The sequence below is a fragment of the Dipodomys merriami genome, unplaced genomic scaffold, assembly GCF_024711535.1.
Source record: "Dipodomys merriami isolate MVZ:Mamm:240054 unplaced genomic scaffold, mDipMer1.0.p SCAF_2, whole genome shotgun sequence".
NCBI lineage: Eukaryota > Metazoa > Chordata > Mammalia > Rodentia > Heteromyidae > Dipodomys > Dipodomys merriami.
Window position 1 is genome coordinate 73,143,291 of NW_027203381.1, and position 22,879 is coordinate 73,166,169.

The window sequence follows — 22,879 nt, forward strand, 5'->3', positions numbered from 1 at the left end:
CTCACTATGTCTGACAGACATCTTGTCTTCTCTTGACATTACTCACAGTTCCTTCTTCGAGCAACTGTTTTCCATCGCTTGAAGTCTCATCTTAATAGTAGTTTTTGTAGGCAAATCTTTATAATCGTCAAAATCTTCATCAGACATCTCTTCTAGGGTCCCCATAGCTCTCTTTTTTCTTTCTGTTATGACATTGACCTTACTATATTCTAACTTCCTGTTTTTTAAATTGTTATTATAAAGGTGATATACACAGGAGTTACAGTTATATAAGTCAGGTAAAGAGTATTTTTTTGGACAATATAACTTCTGTTTTGAAAAAAAAATGTTATTCAAAAGCATGAACCACCACCCAAACCACTAGTTACCCTAATATCTAGCACAAAACTGATCCCATAACTTGTTTGTTTGTTTGTTTGTTTGTAGGTCGTGGGGCTGAACTCTGGGCCTGGGCGCTGTTCCTCAGCTCTTCAGCTCAAGGCTAGCGCTCTACCACTTGAGCTACAGCACCACTTCTAGCTTTTCTGCTTATGTGATGCTGAGGAATGGACTCAGGGCTCATGCATGCAAGGCAAGCACTCTACCACTGAGCCACCTTCCCAGCCCCACACATAACATGTTTTATTACAACCCCAGAAATTAAGCAGCTGACTTACAATGATAGCATTTATTTAACATTTCATAATTTATGACATTTTACTTACTGCTCTCTTTTAAGCTTCATAACAACTTTTGTATGTAAATATTATTATTGTGCAATGAGCCACAGAAGCAAACATAGCATTAAAGAGAGAGGAAAGTAAAGAATATATTGTTATAGCTTTTTTGGAAATATTTCCTTAGAATTGGATACTCCGAATATTACTATCAGTCCTTACTCCTCCCAGCAGAAAATAATCAGACTAAACATTAAGAGTTCGGGCTCCTTTTCCTCTATTGAGCTCTTTATGTGTTTGGACTGGCTATGTTCCAGTGGAGAGGGGAGTGTCACCCTGAGCTTCAGAGGGAGAACAGGTTTCCAGGCCAATGATTAGAAACAATCACACCCGAGTTTTCCCTTAGGGAACATGCCTAAACTGGGCAGCTCACACATTCCCCTTCTCTTCCTGGATAGGATCTCAGTTGTAAAGACTATGGCACTTGATCTAAATTACATTCTTTTCCAACTACTTATCCAGCTTCTCTATTGCTTCGCTTATTTTATCTCAAGGGCAAACTCCTTGGAAGTGTGTAGAGCAGGGGGAAAATAGCTAAAACTAAAATCTGCTTTTAAAGGCAGAGAATTGAAAATGTCTTCTAATTACCAAAAAAAGTATCATGTGATATATAGTTTGAGACAGAGGATGAAATATGGCCTCTCCTTCCTTATATAGTTTGTAAAGGCCAGTGGATCTCAACTTAACTATACATTAGAATCACTTGAGATACTTAAAAAAGTATAGATGCCTAGACACCTGAACTCCTGGTTGGTCTTCTGTGTGTGGCACAGAGATCGGTCACACTCAATAGGGTGTAGTGTGAGAATAGAATTGGATAGTAGTAAAAAGTGCCTACAGTAAAATTTCCACGTGGCAGGTATCAGTGATTGTTAGTTTCCTTTGCACACTATACTTACCAAGGGCTATTACCATGAGTAATCCTGGGACTCCAAAAGCCAATGCATAGCAGTCTTCCCCAAAACACTGCACATCACCTGAAGAAAATAGGGGGGAAAAAGAACAACTCTGCAACTATAAGCTTAGATTCTTGATATAAACATAGCCACTATCTTTCTTCTCATCACTAGTCCCTAACCCTTACTTTCATCTAGAAAAAAAAAAATCAGGACTGAAAAAGAAATTCTCACATATTGTCAAACCCTTATAAAAGGAAAAGATGGACCATAGGGATTTTTAAGACAATTTTGGTGATAGCTAGAGTACGCTTTCTACACACAACAAGGATCCTAACCTCTTAGCATAGGTGTGATAAAAGTAGAAATCAAACTCCCTGCATTGATGGACAGGTAGAAGACTGAGAAGTATCTAGTCCGTTCCTCTGCCTGAAACAAACAAGATAAATAGATAGATCATCAGTACAATGTGCCTCCGTGTTCCATCCCACTCCATCCCACACCAAGAGATAGATTCAGATACTGGCTTCATGGTATCTGAATATCATATTAGCTATTTAATAAACATGGAGGGCTGACCCCAAATATTTATTTATTTATGAAACACCAATACAAGCAGATTTAACCTTCTTTTGCACCTTTTCCTGGTAAAATCGATCATTTTCTCCTCAATGCCATTCTTACGGCTTATACATACCTCTTCTAATGCATTAAATGTTTGTTTCTTTAAATGGGTTGCGACTTCCTGTAGGGGAGGAGATTTACTCCTTTCTGTAATCCTTAATGCTTAGTACAGCATCTGATATATACTAGAAACTCAATACTAGAAACTCAATACATGTTTATTGACTGTATTAGTTAAATAAATGATTGCTTGGACCAGACTGCTTAGGACCAGAACATAAAACAGTGCAGCAAGCTGTTGATCAAGCAGGGGTTCAAACAGTGCTTAAGGGAGGCTGCCTGAGAGTATAAAAGGACTGCAGTAGGCATAGAAGTACATGACATGAGCTTGGAGGTAGGCTCATCCTCTCAGTTGAAGTAAGCAAGCTACTAAATAAAACAACTTCTAAGTAAAATTGCAGATAAGTGACTCGTTATGTGTTGCTCTGCTTCATTTTAATACCTCAGACCTTTTTCAGATACAGTAGAACAAAAATTTCCTCCTTCCCCATTCAATTTATGGTATATTTTTCTTCCTTTTCGGGTTCCCATTTAAACTCACTCCATTCATCTAATTCACGTAATTCATCATACATAGAATCCCCTTCCCAAAGGCAGGTCATTTCACCAAAGTCAGCAAGCCATGATAATTTGTGAGCCCTTGTCTGAATGGGAAGAGGAGGGGGAGGGGAGGAGACGGTCATAATTAGATAGGCAGAGAAGATGGAGGAGGAATGAAGGGGAGAGAGACAGAAATACAGAAAGACATGGAGAAAGGGTGAGGAAGAAAGAAAATATAATTATAGAAGAAGAAATAGATACATTAGGAAGACAGAAAACAGAATGAGAGGAAGGCAGAAGGGTGGCTAATGTAACAACAGACTGTTCCTTATTTCTACCTTCCTCATCTTGTTTTATTTTCCCATCAGCAGTGAAAAGTAATTAGGAAAGGCGGGAATGAGCAGCCAAGGAAATCTGACAGTAAAAACTCACTTGCTTGTAAAAACTTGCTTCATTCTTCATTCCAACTGGACATTTTCTCCTTTTATAAAATCTCAAAACTAGATATACTTAAATCATCTACATTACTTGATACCTCCCAGTCCCAATATCTCCAAGTAAGCTTACTACTTCCAACTCCAAATCTTAAGTTTTGGACCAGGGATTTAGGCTTCTACCAATAAACAACTTACTTCCTAAAGCTTTCACTTACTGATACCAGGTTTAAACACTGACATACTGGCACTATCTACCACCAAATACTCTATCATATAACATTCTCCTTGATTCTTATCTTGAGCAGACTAAATATCCTCATTTAAAAAATCTTTGCTCACCAGTCATGTCCATCTACTGCCCTGGTTACTTTCCTTTGAGTACAGTTCAGTATTTCTGTTACTATTAACTGAGACCAAATCCTGAGATATAATCTGATCAGTATATTACTTCAATGGCTGCCTGTTTAGTACCTATCTTTGATGCTGGTTCTACATTCTTGGAAATTCAGAAATAATAACATTCTTACATGTTTTTCTTCAAACTGGTCTCCACCAAAAGCTGCAACACAAGGTTTGATACCTCCTGTCCCCAGAGCTATTAGACTCAGGCCAACCAATGACAGAATTCTGAAATAGAGAGATGAAGATGCTAACTATGCTGATATTAACACAGATGTAGAGATGGAATATAGAAATGCAATGGGGGAAATATATACAAGAGCAATTGTTCCCTTCTTGTAAAAATATATGCAAGAGCAATTCTACCCTGTGGGCATATGCCATTCCCTTCCATTCTAGATATTCATGGAAACTAATCACCTTGGAGCCTGTGCTAGAAAGTATACATTGTGCCTGGTAGTTCCATTATCCCCTTAAATGTAACAGATGAAAGCAGATACTGAAGAGACTCCAAAGCTAACATACTGGTTTTCAATCTTATTTTAATTAAAGGAACATTTCTGTTGAAGACTCTTATGGTCTCTAATCTCATATACCCTTCCTAACCACAAAATACAATGTTAAGACTCATCATAATCAATGGAAATGAAATTCCTAATTAATAGAATGAGTACATGTATAGGTACATTATAACATAAATACAGATGGCCTGCTTCCTGAATAGCTATAATCCTATTAACTGAACCAAAGGCATAAAAATCTGTCAACTGTCTCTGACCCCATAAAATCAATACTTTGAGAAGGACAGGGACATATAATATATATATATGCATATATATGTCATATATATCATATATATAGCACATCCAATGGAAATATACAAGAACTACACACAAATGGATATCCCAATACTTTGGCAATATAAGCAAATATATTTTTTAAATCCCTGATGGATTGTAGCTGCATAAATATGTGAGGGAATGTGGAGCATGTGAAGGTTTGCCTTGTTTACATGCATATAAGAGGATATTGACTAGGTATTCTACCATTCCTCACATGCTTATTTAATGAAAATAATGGAACATCTCTGGTAATAAAGTCATCTGTAATGAATTCCTAAGACATACAACTATGGGATTTAAGCAAAGTAGTTCAGTTGATTCTATGGTTTACTCACGTATGTAATGTTTTTCCTCCCAGGATTGGAATGGCACCCAAAGACTTGAACACATGGCCAAGCACATACACCAATGAAAGATAGATGATTGTCCTGTGGAGAGAGTTAGTCAGCTTATGTATGTCTCAGAGACCTGAGTAATGTAGATTAAGAGTTCATGCTGTTCTTAATAAACAGAGGAGGAAGAAAAGGGAGTGGGGAGTAAAGAATTAACTAAGAAACACAGAGAAACAACAGTGACTGGAATAAACAGATTAGGTAAAGGGTGTGCAGTTCTTCATTCTGTAGTATAAACACTTGGAGGTAACAGATATTTCCTTCAAGTGCCCTCCTCATATTTACTCTCACCCCTGCTCCACACATACACAGAGCTCTCCTACTTTTGTACAAGATATAACAAGAATTAAGTGGATTTATAGCAAGAATGACATTTCAAATTAGTAAAACCAGTAGAACAAGATATATTTTTTTTTTTTGACAAGACATTCAAGCTTTTACCAGCAGGTCGGGTTACACAGTGTGGAACAGTACACTGACTGGAATGGTCAAATAATTTAAGTCAAATGTTTTAATGATGCAATTAAGGAGTTCAGATACATTATTTCAATATATTAATTTTTTTGAAGTCATGTTCAGGCAAGGTGCTGTTAAAAAACCCTACAATCAGCTTTGTCCCCAGATGTAAATTATCAAAAGTTACACAAGGTAATTTTGACATTGCAGTTTTAAATAAAATGTTTGCTTCCCAAAGTAAATATTATTAGAGACCTCAAACTTCTAAACTAAATTATCTGACACAAATGCACAAAATTAAATTGGCAACGTTAAAGAAAGGTCACATGAATATCTTGAGATATGTAGTGTTTGACATTGAACAGTTTTGTTTTGGCCATCATAGAACAAAAACTGCCCACAAAACCAATTCTGAACCAATTAGATTAACAAAGCTTTCGGATTCCCATATGAAGCTTTCTGGTACACAGTGATGGCAGAAAAACCTTGGCTCTGGTTTGAGCCCACCCCATTCTGTACTGGGGAGAAACAATCAGTCATTGTGTGAAGTGTCACATATGATGGTTACCTATGCTGTTTCAAAACAATAATCAGGATTAATTAGAAGCAAGGTGATTATACCTCATTGGTAAAAGGCTTCAGATGCTTTGATCTCATAGCTTTGCCTATTAGAACAAGTTATTTTAACTTGAGCCGATTTCCTTTTCTTTTTTTCTTTCTCTTTTTTTTTGGTCAGTCGTGGGGCTTGAACTCTGGACCTGGGCACTGTCCCTGCACTCTTCAGCTCAAGTGGTTTATTGGAGGCAAGAGTCTCATGGAGTTTCCTGCCTGGGCTGGCTTTGAACTGTGATCCTCAGATCTCAGCCTCCTGAGTAGCTAGGATTACAGGCGTGAGCCGCCAGCGCCCAGCATACCTTGAATTCTTGACTGCATTCCCCCCTAGTTCTCCTTTGCTCTACAAAGCACAAGGGATCAATGATCAATGTCAAGTAAACAGGTATGGCTAAGAAAAAGGACTTCCCCTGTAAAGAAGTACTAGGATATGTAAAGAGACAAAGGCTTCTAGGTTTAGCCTGGGTAATTTGGGCCTGTGGGTTGTACTGCCCACCACAGTTTCTTGATGTACAAGTAATATAAGAAAAGACCAGGAACTTAGACTGTCCAGAGATGTAAAATCAGGTAATTAATTGAAACTTCCTGTTGAGCTTTCTCCAGTGAAGTTACTTGAGTGACAAATAGGAAGTAAAAGACTAAGGAATTCCAACATGAAACATATATAAAGATATGATCTTTACTGACATACAGCAGATTACCACATATTCTCCTCATGTGTAATGTGTATTAACAAACACATCAGGATTCTCTTAACCTATATGTAGAATGTTAATGTAACAAACCTTGGGAAGTATAGTGTGTGTGCATATGTATGTATGTATGTATATGTGTATATGATTTTATAGCGTTTTATGCTAATGTGAACTATAAAAATGGGGTGAAGTTACCTTAAGGGTTGGGGAGAGCAGAAATCTCAGGTTGTGGATTCTTTATTGTGAATGTCTACTCTTCCCAGATTGGCTTTTTAGGAAAGGAACCTTTAAGAGTTTGAGATAAGAATTCGATGACTAATCTAGGAATAATTACCATCAGAGGAATGGGCAAGCTTTCCCAAAAGGCTTTCTATCATCTTCTAAGGAGAAGTTCTGTTTGTTAGAATGAAAAGAACAAATAGAGAGAAATAAAAAGAAAGAGTAAAAAAGGCTATCTATCTTGAACTCTAAAGTATCAGAGATAAATAAACTAGATTATCAGAGAGAAATAAACAGAAGGAACCTGACCTGGAAAGATAGAGTCTGCTGTAGAAATATAAAATTTATATTCAACTGTTGGACTGAATGAATAACAGAAGCATAAAGGGTTTAAGAAGAAAATAGGAACTTCTTGAAGAGCAACAAAGGGAATAGTGTAGCTATGAGGATATAATAGAGGAACCTAATAACAGGAACTTAACAGGAGGGGAAAGAAGTCAGAGGGATTTGAAAACCTTGACTTTGAAATAGAATCATGGTCACTGGAATCCCATGGGAATCCCGTCCTCAGGACTCAAACTGTTTTAGGTAGAACAACAATCTCTCAACTGAACAGTTCAGGAAACTGAAATCCAGAGAGGTCATATGACATCTCTGTGTGTGTATGTGTGCACGTGTGTGTCACACACACACACACATACTGGAACTTCAGAGAGATCATATGACATTTGTTTTTGAACTCAAGGCCTAGAGTTCTCTCTTGGCTTTTTCTACTCAAGACTGGCACTCTGTCACTTGATCCACACCTTCACTTCTAGCTTTTTGCTGATTAATTGAAGATAGGAGTCTCTTGGATTTATCTGCCAGGACTGTTTTTAAGATCTCAGCTTCTTGAGTAGCTACTATAATGGGTATGAACCACAGGTGCCAGCATGACATTTCTTTTCTTTTTTCTTTTTTCTTTTTTGGCATGACATTCTTCAAGTGATCATTTAATTAGGATTGGATTAAGGCTAGAATTCCTTTTTTTTTTAAAGACAGAGTTGTGACCCTCCTGTTTCAATCTCCATAGTGCTAGGATTACAGGGGTGCATTATCACTGTAATCCAGAAGTTCCCTGCTGAACCTTCTATTTCAACCACAAAAAGTAAATCTAAATAGACATAAAAGTTACAAATTTTAGTTCACCATGATAAACTTAAACGCCACAGACATTTTTATCAAGAGCTTAGGATCTGAGGAGTACATACAAATCCAAGATCAGTACATGCAGTGATGTCAGAGAAGGAGACTGGACATGAAAGAAAAAGGGTTGGCTCTGACCACACAAGAGGAGACGCATGGCAAGAACACCAAATGCATAATAAGCACCTTCAAGAGAGTGATTCTACATGATGGCCAAAGTCAAGAGCCTAGACTAATAGATAGGTATGGATCACAGACTTTCAAAACAAGGAACTATGACTAAGAATGTTTTTTCTCTTAAAAACAACTTGTCACTAAAATAGCATTCTAATATGTAGTTCACCTCTCAGTAAATGTTTACAAAAATCACAGCAAGCCAATATTTATGTTAACAATTTCTGTTTTCCATTATGTATCGATTAGCTAATCTTTCCTATGTATAGTCCTATGTGTATGAAGGAAGTCTCATTCTCCCTAGTGTAATAATTTCCTTATCCAAGAGTCAGAGATTCCATGTGTCCATTTCCTCTTAGCATAGCTTTTGTTCTGGGATAGTAAATAGAGAAAGAGCTTTTAGCAAATGCTTATGCATATATACTTTATGACTCACCATACCACAAAACAAAATACAAGAGAGATACCTGCACACCCATGTTGATTGCAGCTCTGTTTGTAATAGCTAAATTGCTGAGGTGCTGGACAACAAATGAGCGAATTTACATACATGCATGCATACATGCATAATATCACATACTATGGAGTATTACTCAGCCAAAAAGGAAAACTAAATTATGCTGTTTGTAGGAGAACAGATGGAACTGGAGATCATCATGTTGAGTAAGATAAGCCAAGTCCAAATAGCCAAATATCACATGTTCTCATTCATTTGTAGAACCTAGATCTAAAATGCTGCGGCTGCTGTTGCTACTGATGGGACATGAATGTGAAAAGAGGACTATCTGGGAGCATCAGTGGAAGGGGTAGAGAGAAAGGAAGAGGGTTGAAGGGTGAAGAGGACCAAAGTATGACACACACATATGTACGTTATTCTCCAACTGAATAAATGGTGTAGCATATACTTTTTACTCTCACACAGTGCCGATACCTATCCAGATGAGCTTGGTGACTACCCTTACCTATGTAGCAAACAATAGTGGATCTAGGTGGTGGACCTAGTCACTCACTCATCATTTTTCTCTCAAGTCAAGAAACTGTGTAGTACTATAGATTATCTATGTAGGGCTCCTTAAAACACTTTCAGAACTCTGTGTGTGTGTACACACATGTGAGTGCTAATTCAGAAAAATCTATGGATAACAAATCCACAGAATGGATATCATAGACCCATCTCTAGCCTATGAATATGATATATGATATTATAGAAGATACCTTTTATATAATATGGGTCTCTTGGTGCTATTTTCAGGAATTCAAAAGTTATTGAAATTCATTAACTATTAATCTAGTTTATGAAAACATTTTTGAGATGTGTATGTGTGTGTGTGTGTGTGTGTGTGTGTGTGTGTGTGTGTGTGTGTGTGTGTGTGTGTGAGTACAGAGGCTTGAAATTAGGGCCTTATACTCTTGCTTGGATTTTTCTACTCAAGGCTGATGTTCTACCACTTAAGCCACACCTCTACTTCCTGCTTTTTGCTGGCTAATTGGAGAGAGAATCTATTGGCTTTTTTTAACCCTAGTTAGCTTCAAATTCTGATCTAAGCCTCCTGAGTAGCTAGGATTATAGGAATGGGTTATCAGCACCCAGGGCTTGTCTGCCTTCCCTTCTTCCTTCCTTCCTTCCTTCCTTTCTTCCTTGCTTTTTTTTCTCTCTCTTCTCTTTCTTTCTTTTTTTGAGTTTCTTTTTTAAATTTTATTTTATTGTAAAGATGCCGCACAGAGGGGTTACAGTTACATGAGTAAGGCAGTGAGTACATTTCTTGTCTAGCATTGTTACCCCTCCTTTGTTGTTCTCCCACTATCCCTTCTCTCACACACTTCTTCTTTTTCTTTTGGTAGTGGTAATGGGGCTTGAATTCAGGACCTCAGACTTTCTTGGTGACTTGATTGCTCACAGCTGGTGCTCTACCACTTAAGGTATATCTCTATCCCAGCTTTGTTATTTTTTTTTTTTCTGTGAGATGGTATCTCTTGGACTTTCCTGGCCAGCCTAGCTTTAAACTATGATCCTCTAGATCTTAGCCTCCTCAGTAGCTAGGATTACAGGCATAAGCTACCAGCACATGTATTCATTAGATTCTTAAGAATGAAATTACAGGGCTGGGAAGGTGCTCAGTGGTAGAGCATTTGCCTTGCATGCATGAGGCCCTGGGTTCGATTCCTCAGCACCACATATGCAGAAAAAAAAGCCGGAAGTAGCACTGTGGCTCAAGTGGTAGAGTGCTAGCTTTGAGCTGAAGAGCTGAGGGACAGTGCCCAGGCCCAGAGTTCAGGCCCCACGACCGGACCCCCCCCAAAAAAAAGAATGATATTACATATGTTAAGAAGATAAGCAGCGAATGTAAAATCAGAAAGGAAGAACTCAGGGAAAAAATACTAAAGGAATATGGATGACTAATTCTAGAGAAAACACAGAGAGAGGATTAAATGAGCACATTAAGATCTTTAGAGGTATATATTTTGCTCTAAAGATGCTGGTAACATCTTTAATATCACTGCTAAAGAAAAGATTTAGTCTAAACTACTTAATAGAAGAGTAAAAGTATAAAAAAACCCTATGACTAGAAAAATGTGAAAACATTGGAAAACTAACCATGTGAAGAAATATTTCCTGTGTTGCCAGTCTTAGATTTTCATTTTTCACATATGCCTTAGTATGTTCCTGCTTAGTAACTAACAAGAGGTTAGAGGCAATAACTTTCTACACAATGACTCTGTGAGGCATCTGAGGATGTGACCTCCCATTGTCCTTACTTGAATTTTCCCAACCATGAGTCGGCAATGGCTGCTCCAAGGATAGGAGTAAAATAGCAGAGGCTGCTGAAGGCATGGTATACGGATGTGGAGGTATCTTCATTCCAATGCAGGAAATACAGGAAATACAGGGTCAGCACAGCTATGATTTAAAAAAATGAATGAATGGATGAACACCAGGAGACAAAGCAAGATGAATGCAATCAAGTGAATTATGGAGACATATGTTTAATTTCTGGTCTTTGAAGGAGAACTTGCCCTACAGCACTTCTCTCAGGAAAGTAAGCAGGGCCTATGGGAAATATGGGAGTAGATGGGCCATGCTAGCAATCAAGTTCAATACTCCAGCCTTCAGACTATGTGCAGCTTGGCATCATGGCCAACAATGAAGACTCCATAGTGCTTCCAGTACCCATTTCCTTCCTTCTCAGCCACAATCTAGGGCAGGGATCTGAGGAACAGATGTGAAGAACCCAGCTTGTGTAATGAGAGTTTTCCCACTCACACCCTCACACACTGTGTTCTGTTTCAGCCAGGCCTTTCTGATCTTGATCAGCAGGAGTTATCAAGTGAAGTCCTATTATAGATTTACTGTCTCAGCCAATGGAAAAGAACAATTTTCACCCAGGCAGGAACAATAGATAAGGAAAATAAATAACATCCAAGGAGACCAGACTACCACAAATGTGGGATAGGAGGGAAAAGAGAAGACACTAGGACACAAAGTTACCTTTCATGCCATAATAGGAAAAGCGTTCACAGAATTCATTCACCACAATGAAGGCGATGCTCACTGGGTAGCTGGAACCACAGATTTTCTACGCAACAAAAAAGGTAGTGATTTGAGCATGAGCTCTTTTGTTGTTACAATCACTGAGAAGCTCCCCCACATTGAAAAGTTCATTTAATTAATTTTTGTCATGGGGGGGGGCTCCTCATTATGTTGCCCGGCTTCCAATTCTTCATTCACTTGCTTCAGCTCCCAAGCAGCTGGGGTTCCAGGCACATACCACCATACTCAGCTTATTTTTTTGTTTTAAATATTCAATGCCTTGTACTTGCTAGGCAGGTGTTCTACCATTTTTTGGCCACTCTAGCCTCTTTAGGGTCTCTCTCTCTTCTCCCTGTCCTATCTCTCTTCCCCCCCCCTCCCCAATCTGATCTGGTATGTGACTTCAGTCCTTTCAATGTCTGCCTCTTGAATAGCAAGGATTCCAGACATGTATCACAAAGCTCCGCTAAAACTCGTTTATTTAAAATCTTCGTAGGACAATAATAAGGAACTACAGTATCTAATTCTTTGAAACAACTACTGTCACACTATAAAAAGGGCTTAAGTTGCTGATCTAGGAGTAAAAGAAGCTACTCTGAGTATTAGCATGTTCTCCATTTCACAGAGAACTGCTCAGACATTCTTTGATCGGGAACAGCTCATTTGCTCACAACTTCTAAACTAAAGCTGGGAGTTCTAGGCAAGAGATAATGGCACTCTGTTAGGGACAGAAGGGAGAGGTGGCTTATGCAACATTAGAAATATTTAGGCAATTACAGTAGATTCAGAAGTCAGTATCCTGCTTAGTTCCACAGTAGGTTCTGAGACCTCTTGTCCCCACCTCGCCTATTCATCATGCTGGAGGCAATTCCAACAACATTCCTGTTCAGAGGCTGTTGGAGCAGGCACCGAGCTCAACATGGAGGCGGAAATTCCTAAAGGTAGGCTGATTGAAGACTTGGACTTTGGGCAGAGGATTCTGAAATCCTATAAAATTAGATGCCTATTTTTCCCAGCCAAAAGACTTTATCATATATTCATGATAATCCTGGATATGAGAAGAACTATACTATTTCCTGTACTACATGAGTCATGAAATAAGGAATGTCACTTTTTATTTCAAATCTCTGTCCATTATAATGTTGCAACTAACATGGGAGGGAGGTAGAGGTAACCTGTCCTTAAGGCAGTTAGATCTCCCCCACCCCACAGTCCTGGGACTTGAACTCAGGGCCTGGGCACTGTCCCCAAGCTTCTTTTGCTCAAGGCTAGCCCTCTACCACTTGAGCCACAGTGCCCCTTCTGGCTTTTTCTGTGTATGTGGTACTGAGGAATTGAACCCAGGGCTTCATGCATGCTAGGCAAGCACTCTACCACTAAGCCACATTCCCAGACTACAGTTAGATCTTTTTTTTTGGGGGGGGGGTCGTGGGGCCTGAACTCTGGGCCTGGGCACTGTCCCTCAGCTCTTCAGCTCAAGGCTAGCGCTCTACCACTTGAGCCACAGTGCCACTTCTGGCTTTTTTTCTTTTTTTGCTTATGTGGTGCTGAAGAATCGAACCCAGGGCCTCAGGCATGCAAGGCAAGCACTCTACCACTGAGCCACCTTCCCAGCCCCAGCCATTAGATCTTATCAGGATATTTATATTGCCTTTTTTTTTTTTTTTTTTTTTTTTTTGATGGGTAGCGGGTGTTGTCCTGAGCATTTTTTCCTCAAGGTTGTTGCTCTACCACTGTGAGCCACAGCACCACTTCTGGTTTTCTGGGTGTTAATTGGAGACTTACCTGCCTTGGCTGGCTTTGAAATGCAATCCTCAGATCTCAGCCTTCTGAGTAGCTAGGATTCTAGGTGTAAGCCACTGGTGCTTGGCTGTATTACCTTTATTTCATAAATATACACAGCTTTGCAAGTATCCTCAAATTCGCTGGGACCAGAAGAGGCATCATTAAATACATTAAATTAAAATGGTCATTCTTTAGTCCATATAGATATTTTGAAAAACCTCCTAAATACATGTTAATGTATAGTAACAATTTGTCTTAAGAGATGTGATGAACTGTGATCCTTACCTTCCCAGCTTACACAAACCACGCAATCTGGTGTTTAGTTAATATACTGTCCTGAGCTATGTGACACTGTCACTAACAATTAGCCATGTCACTATTCCTGCCTCTATATATCAGTTCTGTTATTTCAAAGAAATGAGGACAATAATGCCTCTGGATCTATACGAATAACTTGGAGAATATGGCAATTACTACTCTAACCTCTTATGGGATTTTGATAGGAAAACTGAATGATAAATTTGGAAGTGCTTTAATAAGTACACACTGTAAATCATTATTTCTTGTTTCTCTGTCTCATCTCCTACTCTAAATTGGGGAAACTTGGTCACAGAGCGTGGATCTATTCTAAAACTTCTGTTGGTATCCAAAAAGAAGGCTTCATGCACAGAAGGCGAGTTTTCATAGTGGTAAAGAAGTAACAATCACACACAGTTCTCCAAACAATGAAGGCTTGCCAAGTTTCCCTGGACATTCAAATTTCTTTTATTTCTCCAGGGAAACTGAGAATTTGCAATCAAATGCAGCAAAGTTGGGAGTCCCAACTAAAGACTTCTGATTGCCCCTTCTCCTCTGCTGCTTCCTCTCCTACGTAAAAGAAATTTCAATTTAGATTTGGTCCTCAGGTGAATTTTAACTTCAAGAAAGCATAGTTTTATAGCATAATATAGCCCAGTATGAAGTTCCAGAGGCTAAAGAGGCAAGCCAAAAGAACAAGGCTAATTACTATTAGAGGTGACCTGAATTTGACAACTCACCGGAGGTGGCTTCTCTGGAGGGCTGGGAGGTCTAGGTGGTACCTCTTCAGTGCAGACAGGTGAAAAAAGAGTTTGCTTGGATTCATTTTTCTGGAAAGGGTTCATGGCTGGCTCCTTTCTCTCTCCTCAAGCATTTGGCTTCAGTAAGCAGTTAGGACAGCTGCCAGCCCACAGTGAAAAGGGGCTGGGGGGAGGAGGGGTGGCTCCAGCAGCTAGGTTTAACCCTGTAGGTGTCAGTTTCAATAGATGTCTGACTCAGAGCACTGCTGGCTGGAAGCTATAGGAAAAGAAAGGGTTGGTATACTCCTTGCAAAGAACTATTGTGTAAAAGGTATTGCATGGGGGAGTGAAAACACGTGGCAAACATGTATGAGGCCCTGGGAAACACACACACACACACACACACACACACACACACACACACACACACACACACACATTTCAGCACAGATTTAAAAATGGGTTTTATTTCAGGATAACAATAGCTGCTATTTATTAGTCACCTATTATGTGCCAGGTTACTATGTACATGATTTACATATATTATGTGTATAAGGTTTACTTTAATTCTTAGTACTCTTCCCAATTTTACAGAAACTAATGTTTCCAAGAGGTTAAGTAATTTATCCGAAGTCATATGGCCAATAAGTGGAAGATCTGGAATTTTCACTATGCTACCCAGACAGGAAAGTTGATTAGTTATCAGCACTAATCTTGGCCATTATTCTAGTATGGAAATTCTCTTAAGTGGAAAAATAGGAATGTCAGGGAAACTGAAGTGCTTCACTAAATTAAATTTGAAAGACAAAACACATTAATTTGGTTCTCAACAACATGAAGTTCAGTTAGAAAAATCCTATACACAATTTAGAAGGTGGGGCTAAAGAAAATGAGAGAAAAGAGTCGGTGATGTACATTAGGAATTATTCATTCTTCTTTATTAAAGTTGTTCTTTATTATTTCACTTTTTCACCTCAAAACAAGTATGTTCTTTCATTAAAAAGTAAAATTTAACCCATGCAAAAAGGAGCCATTTACTTCTTAGGTACTGCTGCCAACAGTATTTTCCTAATTTTCAATGGACAGGCTGGAAAATATTATATTTAGTCTTTATCAGAAGAAGAATAAGAACAAAGATATGACAGTTACCTATATTTCATTCTGTATTTTTTTAATTTTTGATTAAGATAAAATATACATAGATTGTACAAATTGTGGTATATAGTTTTTTTTCTTTTCTGTGTGTTTGTGGGCATGCTCATGTACATGCTTGTACTGGGGCTTGAACTCACAGTCTTGAGCTCTTGTTTAGTTTTCTCCCATCCAGTGGCTGGCACTCTATCTCTTTACTGACAGCTTTTTTGCTAGTTTATTGTAGAGTCTCATGGAACGTTCTGCCCGAGATGGCTGTGAAATGCAATCCTCAGATCTCAGCATTCTGAGGAGTTAGGATTATCAGCATGAACCATGGATCCCTGGCTCATGGTGACATGTCAATACATGCATATAATGTACTTCAGTTATATTCACTGTCCCCATTCCACTTTCTTATTCCTACGACTATATAATTTTTGCTAAGTTAAGGAGATAAAAGAAGAGCAGAAGAACATGGTGCCCTACTGTTGTCAGAAAAGAAAGAGGAAAGAATTGTTCAGACTTATAAAAGAAATTTACTTTTGTATGTTCTTCCCCCTATGGTATATTCCCTGTTGTCACTGTATTTGATTTTGGTACCTTGGTACTGTATATACATTTATCTGGATTAGGGAAGGGAAAGGGACAACAGAATGGTGAGACAAAGGACAAAAGGGGAACTGATGTAACAGCGATATTCACAAGGAAATATTGTTGCAAATAATCTGTACAACTGGGGGAGATTGAGGGGAGGGAAAGTGGGAGAAAAATGAGGGAAGGGGTAACAAGTTTGACAAGTTTGTACTTATTACCTTATGGAACTAACCCCTCTGTACATCACTTTGACAATAAAAAAATTAAAAAAATTACTATATCAAGAGGTTAATCTATGACAACTGAAGCACAGATCAGGCAATACCAGAATGTTTTTTTTTTTCATTTCAGGATACAAGAGAGAAATCCTATGGCTCTATCCTTTGCAAAATTTATATATTACCTATTTGAATAATTTATCAACAAATAAGGAGTTTTTCTCTGTAAACTTTAACTCAGACTTTGGCCACATTTTCTCAGTTTCTATTATATTCTTCACCACCTCTCTCTCTCTCCCAGCATTTATCCAAAGAATAGTCCAGCTTCACTTCTAACTGTAGCAATAACAATTAATAAGCAATTGTTCTTTTGGAACATGTTGCTTTTCTGACTTAGTTTGGTCAAAACAAATAGTCAAAAGTTACTAGTCAAGAGAAATAGTAGAGGCATAGATAGCTTGAAGATCTATGTCAGGGGCTTCTTTGCACTGACCTTGAACCTCTAGAATGGTATTTGATATGGCAGAGTAGATGGGGTAGCACCTATGTGCTGTGCACCCATTCATTTGTGCTCATAGGTATTCAGAAAACAAAACTTTACAATACGGACTTGGATTTCTGGCATTCCTCTATTTAGAATTTTTTTCTTTTTAGCATTGATAGTAGGATGACAGTATTCATAGAATAAAATAATATCAGAGTTGGAAGGAATCTGAATTTTAATTCTGTCCTATAGAAACTAAACTTCCCCAATGATGAGAAATATTTAGGGTAAACTTCTCTCTGTCTCTATCTCTCTCAGTCTCTGTCTGTCTCTCTCTCACACACACATACACACACACATTGCATTTTTTTACTTGAAAATTATGATTCAGTTGATCTCACTAGGGACCAAAGAACCTGCATTTGTAACAAGCACTTCTGGTGATTCCTATGCTGGGAATTTGGGAAATATTAGTTTTAGATCTCTTTTTTATTCTAGTCTGAAGAATATTTCCCGAGTGCTCAAAAGGAACAGAACAAAGACTAGAAACCCAAGCTCCCAAGGGCAAGTCTAGAGCCCTTCATCTTATATCATATAACATGACTGTTATAACCTATTATTTTTGCTATGTTGACTTCTGATAGGAGGCAAAAGAGAAAAGATCATACCAGAGTCAGAATGGAATAAACTCCTCAGAAACACAAAAGGATAGTAAAAGGATAAATATCTAAATCCAAAAACTTGAATTAATTATCAGTGATCAAGAGTTTTGATGATCAGTGATCAAAGTAAGGAATATTTATGGCCCCAATGATGATGTCAGAGACTGATGTTTTATAGGCAGAGAAGAGATGAAAACACTAAAATTACAGACACCAATGCAGTCAGAAAGAAGGAACAAATAAGAAATTAAGAGACTACATATTTAACAACATCCCTGAATATAAAATCAGCACACATGTAAAATTGTATTTAAATATCAGCAACAAAGAAATAGAAAAGGGAGCTTAAAAACAATATCAGTTCTACTGGCACACTATAAATAAATATAATTAAAGTTTTTTAAACTTTTAAGCTTACTGAAAGAAATTTTTAAAAATCTAAATAAATGGAGACATAAAATGCTCATGATTTGGAAGCTTCATTTTGTAGAGAAGTCAATATTCCCTAAATCAATCTATTTCAACACAAAATTCCAGCAGGTTTTGTGAGTATAGAAAATATTCATTTTCTTTTTAAAAGTGCATATGGAAATGCAAGAAGCCAAGAAGAACAAAGTTAATCTTGAAGAACAATTGTGGAGGACTTATATTATCCAGTCTAAAATCCAACGTAAAGCTGTAGTAAAATCAGAATGGAAATGACACAAATACAAAATGATCAATAGAACAGAGCAGAGATCAAAGAGATTTACATGTATCCTGTTGATAACACTCAGTACTTTGGGGAAAAATGATGGTGTTTTCAATTAACAAATATCATCTAAGTATTTATATAAGAAAATTATTTTGATTCTTACACCACATAAAAATTGATTCCTAATAGATTATAAATATTAATTAAAGTAAAAAAGGTTTTCAGAATAAAATATAAAAGAATATAATTGTGGAGTAAGCCAAACTGTTTCTTTTTTTTTTTTTTTTTGGTTGGTCCTGGGGCTTGAACTCTGGGCTTGGGCGCTATCACTGCACTCTTCAGCTCAAGGCGAGTGCTCTACCACTTGAGCCATAGCGCCATTTTCGGTTTTCTAGTGGTTTTTTTGGAGATAAGAGTCTCATGGACTTTCCTGCCCAGGCTGGCTTTGAGCCATGATCCTCAGATCTCAGCCTCCTGAGTAGCTAGGATTACAGGCATGAGCCACCAGCGCCTGGCTGCCAAACTGTCTTAAGATATAAATTAGGGTAACATAAAAAGAAAAACTGGGGGGAAGGTGGCGCAATGGTAGGATGCTTGCCTTGCATGCATGAAGCCCTGGGTTGGTTTCCTCAGCACCACATAAGCAGAAAAAGCTAGAAGTGGCACTGTGGCTCAAGTGGTAGAGCACTAGCCTGGAACTGAAGAGCTGAGGGACAGTGCCCAGGCCCAGAGCTCAGGCTCCATGACCAACCAAAAAAAAAAAAAAAGAAGAAGAAAGAAAAAAAAATGGTATGTTAGACAATTAAAAAAAAAAAATTTGGCCAGGCACCAGTGGTGCTTAGTTACTAGTTACTAACTTACTAAGGAGGCTGAGATCTTAGGGATTGTGGTTTAAGGCTTGCCCATGCAGGAAAATCTATGAGACTCTCATCTCTAATAAACTACTCAGAAATTTTCAGAAGAGGTGATGTGGCTCAAGGACAGTGCCCAGGCCTGAGTTCAAACCCCAGGGCAAAAAAAAAAAAAAAGTTATCACACATAGTGGGAGAAAATATTTATCCAACATATATCTGCCAGAGGATCTGGCTCCACACTATATAAAAAAATCTATAACCAGAAAGATGGATAAGTAAATGAAAAATTGTTCAAAAGTGGAAATAGATATTTTAGAGTATATCTGAAGAGTCATACATCTATAAACAGGTTATTAACTATAGGATATAAATTTATATTTTTAAAACTAGTCCTCAGTGTATACTCAGGTTTTGCTTTTGCTATAATCAGTAACAATGTATTAATAATGTTGTATGTAAATCAAATTTATCTGTAGGAAAAACTTCCCATAGAGACTGCTGAATCAAAAGTAAATTCTTTTGTAATTTTTGAAACTATTTATTTTCTTCCTCTTGTTTTTCTGAGTTGTACTTTTTTGTAAATTTGTGACATCCACTTGTATATTATTGATATTAACATTCTTCCATCCTCAGTGTTGCAAATATTTTTTTAAAAAAATCATTTTTTTGGAAACTTAAAAATTACAAAAAAAATTACATACAACCTGCAATGAAGTTCATAATTTTGAAGTTAAATTCCATTTATTTGTGTGTATTGTTTTTGTATAACCGCCACCTATTGAATACGGTTAAATTTTTTAGAACTTCAGTACTAGAAGACTGAGAACACCCTCTGTGTTCCCATCTGGTATCTCCCAAATAAACACCATTTTGGTTTCCATGGAAATGAATAGTTTGTATTTGTTGTGTTTGATTTCTATCACACAATTCTACATGTGTGAGATTCTTTCATGTGCTGCCTATAAAGAGATTTCCCATACCCCATCATTTGATAGAATTCACTATCCAAACATGCCACAAATTATTTAACCATTCTACCCTTAATGGGCACAGATTGTTTCCAGTTTGTGTTGCCTATTGTCAAATTAGTCTAAGTTGTAAACAAGGCTTCCCAGATTTACCTTCTCTTGTAACTTTCTAGGCCAGAATTTGTTATATTTTGGAAAGTAGAAATAATATAGCTGGAATTGCTGTGGGTGATCAAAGACTGGCAGAGATTTGTTTTGATATCTTGGGCCAGAAAGACTTTATTTGCCCATTGCTAATGGATCGATCCAAAAGATCATGCTGATTTCATCCCTTCCCAAGTTTCATTTTTCAGCAGAACCTTTAGAGTGTTATACTTTGATACAACACACACTTAGAAACACACAAATTCATGGTCCCTGGTTACTCATTACTCTCATGATCCTTGTTATTTCCTTCCTTCCTTCCTTCTTTCCTTCCTTCTTTCCTTTTTTTCTCTTCTTCCTCTCTCCCCTCACTCTCTCTTTCAGTTGGTAGTGGGGCTTGAACAGGGCTTCATGCTCTTGCTTGTCTTTTTTTGCTTAAGCCTAAATCTCTACCACTTGAATCACAATTACACTTCTATTCCTTATTATTTGAATTTCTAATATTTTCTTAAGTGTTCAGTAACTTTAGGCCTCAGAAAGCAAACTCTTTTTCAATCTCTCCCTACCCTTTCTCATTCTTCTTCCACTGCTCATTTTTTCTTAAAGCAGACAACAGAATTAAGTATACTTCCCCTCACAAAAATTCTTTTGTGAGCTGGGCACTAGTGCCTCACTCTTGTAATCCTAACTACTCAGGAGGCTGAGATGTGAGGATCGAGGCTTGAAGCCAGCGCAGACAGAAAAACCCCCATGAGGTTCTTTAATCATTCAAAAACCAAAAGTAGGACTGTGGCTCAAAGTGGTAGAGCACTAGCCTTGAGCAAAAGAGCTCAGTCAGGGACAGTGCCCAGGCCCTGTGTGTTTGTGTTCTAAACATATATGTGCTTAAAAAATATTATCTTTGAATAGTTGTACAATAGAGGTCCCATTTAACAAAGCAATTTATAAAATACAGTGCATCTTGATCTGTCACCTCCTTCAACATTCTCACCCCCCTTCAGCTACCCTTCACTTTTCTTAATTTCTTAATGTAGTATATACATTAAATTCTTTTTTTTGGGGTGGGGGGTCTGGTCGTGGGCCTGAACTCTGGGCCTGGGCGCTGTCCCTCAGCTCTTCAGCTCAAGGCTAGCGCTTTACCACTTGAGCCACAGTGCCACTTCCAGCTTTTTTTTCCTGCTTATGTGGTGCTGAGGAATTGAACCCAGGGCCTCATGCATGCAAGGCGAGCGCTCTACCACTGAGCCATCTTCCCAGGTATACAATAAATTCTTGACTGTGTTCTCCCCACCTTCCCTCTCCCCTTGGCTCTACCTCCCTCTTGCATAAACCCATTTCCTGGCACTGATTTTGTTGGGTTTTGACCTATTCTATCTAAAAATTATACCATTTGAGCTCTCCATAGTCTGTTATACTTCAGATAGTTCATTTATCTTCTCATACTTTCTGGTCTCAGGGCTGGACATAAACCAACTCTCTGACCTATGTTGCCTGATAGTAGGTCATCAATTAGAAAGATCTTGCATGAGAGAGCTGTTAGAAAAGACTGCTGAAGGATCTGGACAGTCCTTGCTAGATTTCTTCATTTAGTCTATTAGGAATCATGCCTATGCAATGAATTCACTAAAAGAATCCAGAGAGACATGGTTTGGAGAGCTCCAGAGAGATTCCTGAAGGGTGGTATGTCTGGAGAAAGCAAGCAGGCTCTATACACTCCTGCCCCTTATGTCCTGCTTATGTCATCCATGTTATCATCTGCATTCTTCATAATAAACCAGTTAAGTGTGTTTGCATTCTGTGAGCCAATAGGGCAAATTAACTGAACTTAAGGAGGGCTGTGGGAACCTTGATAAATATATAGTCTATTGGTCAGGAACACAGATAAAACCACTTGAGACTTGTTTATGTGGAGAGGGGAGATTGTTAGGTCTTGGGACCTAAGCCCTCAATCTGTGGGGTTTTCTGTTATCTCCAGACAGTGTCAGAACCTAGTTGAACCAGAGGATACCAGCTGACAGCAGAGGCAGGATTGCTTGCTTGCTCCTGGAAAAAAAAAATCACCTCCCATTATGAGATCACAGAAGTCTCCTGTGTTGATTGTTGTGATATTGAGGTAAGAGTAAAAACAAAACAATAGTGTTTTCACCCTAATCACATGCACATAGTCTCTCTCTTAGTCTCATTATTGGTGTAAATGCCTTGGGGGGCATTTCTGGCTTCTGCTACAAATGAAATGTGGTTGACTGAAATGTGGTTGTCCAGCTAGAGCTGCAACCTCAAGATAATAGGGCTAAGTAAGCTTCTGGCATTCTTCTAGGCAGCATCTAAGAAAGTCATGTCTGCATAAAATGTTTTTGGGCATGAGTATCACCTTCGCCTTCCAGTCAAGCAAGTCTCCTTCAGGGGATAGTTCTCAAAACAATGAACAACTGTCAATCTTTCTAAATTATATTACTTTAAGGCCAGATAGGCAGACGGTGACATATAGCTACAATCCTTAGGATTCAGAAAGAGATTTAGGAGGATCAA

The 22,879-nt window shown here is 38.2% G+C and overlaps 1 protein-coding gene and 1 long non-coding RNA gene across 2 annotated transcripts in view; one reads left to right on the forward strand and one right to left on the reverse strand.

Moving 5' to 3' along the window:
- The window catches only part of Slc15a2 (solute carrier family 15 member 2), a 31,949-nt gene extending 17,067 nt beyond the window's left edge, over positions 1–14,882 (reverse strand). The window contains exons 1-7 of the mRNA XM_070030101.1: positions 14,599–14,882; positions 11,735–11,822; positions 11,005–11,146; positions 4,850–4,942; positions 3,801–3,900; positions 1,951–2,041; positions 1,616–1,693 (exon numbers count right to left, since the gene is read on the reverse strand). Of these exons, the coding sequence (XP_069886202.1) occupies positions 1,616–1,693; positions 1,951–2,041; positions 3,801–3,900; positions 4,850–4,942; positions 11,005–11,146; positions 11,735–11,822; positions 14,599–14,703 (697 nt within the window). The 5' untranslated portion in view covers positions 14,704–14,882. The remainder of the gene's footprint in view (positions 1–1,615; positions 1,694–1,950; positions 2,042–3,800; positions 3,901–4,849; positions 4,943–11,004; positions 11,147–11,734; positions 11,823–14,598) is intronic.
- The window catches only part of LOC138832315 (uncharacterized), a 32,531-nt gene continuing 22,040 nt past the window's right edge, over positions 12,389–22,879 (forward strand). The window contains exons 1-2 of the long non-coding RNA XR_011373540.1: positions 12,389–12,717; positions 22,326–22,463. This is a non-coding gene — a long non-coding RNA (uncharacterized lncRNA). The remainder of the gene's footprint in view (positions 12,718–22,325; positions 22,464–22,879) is intronic.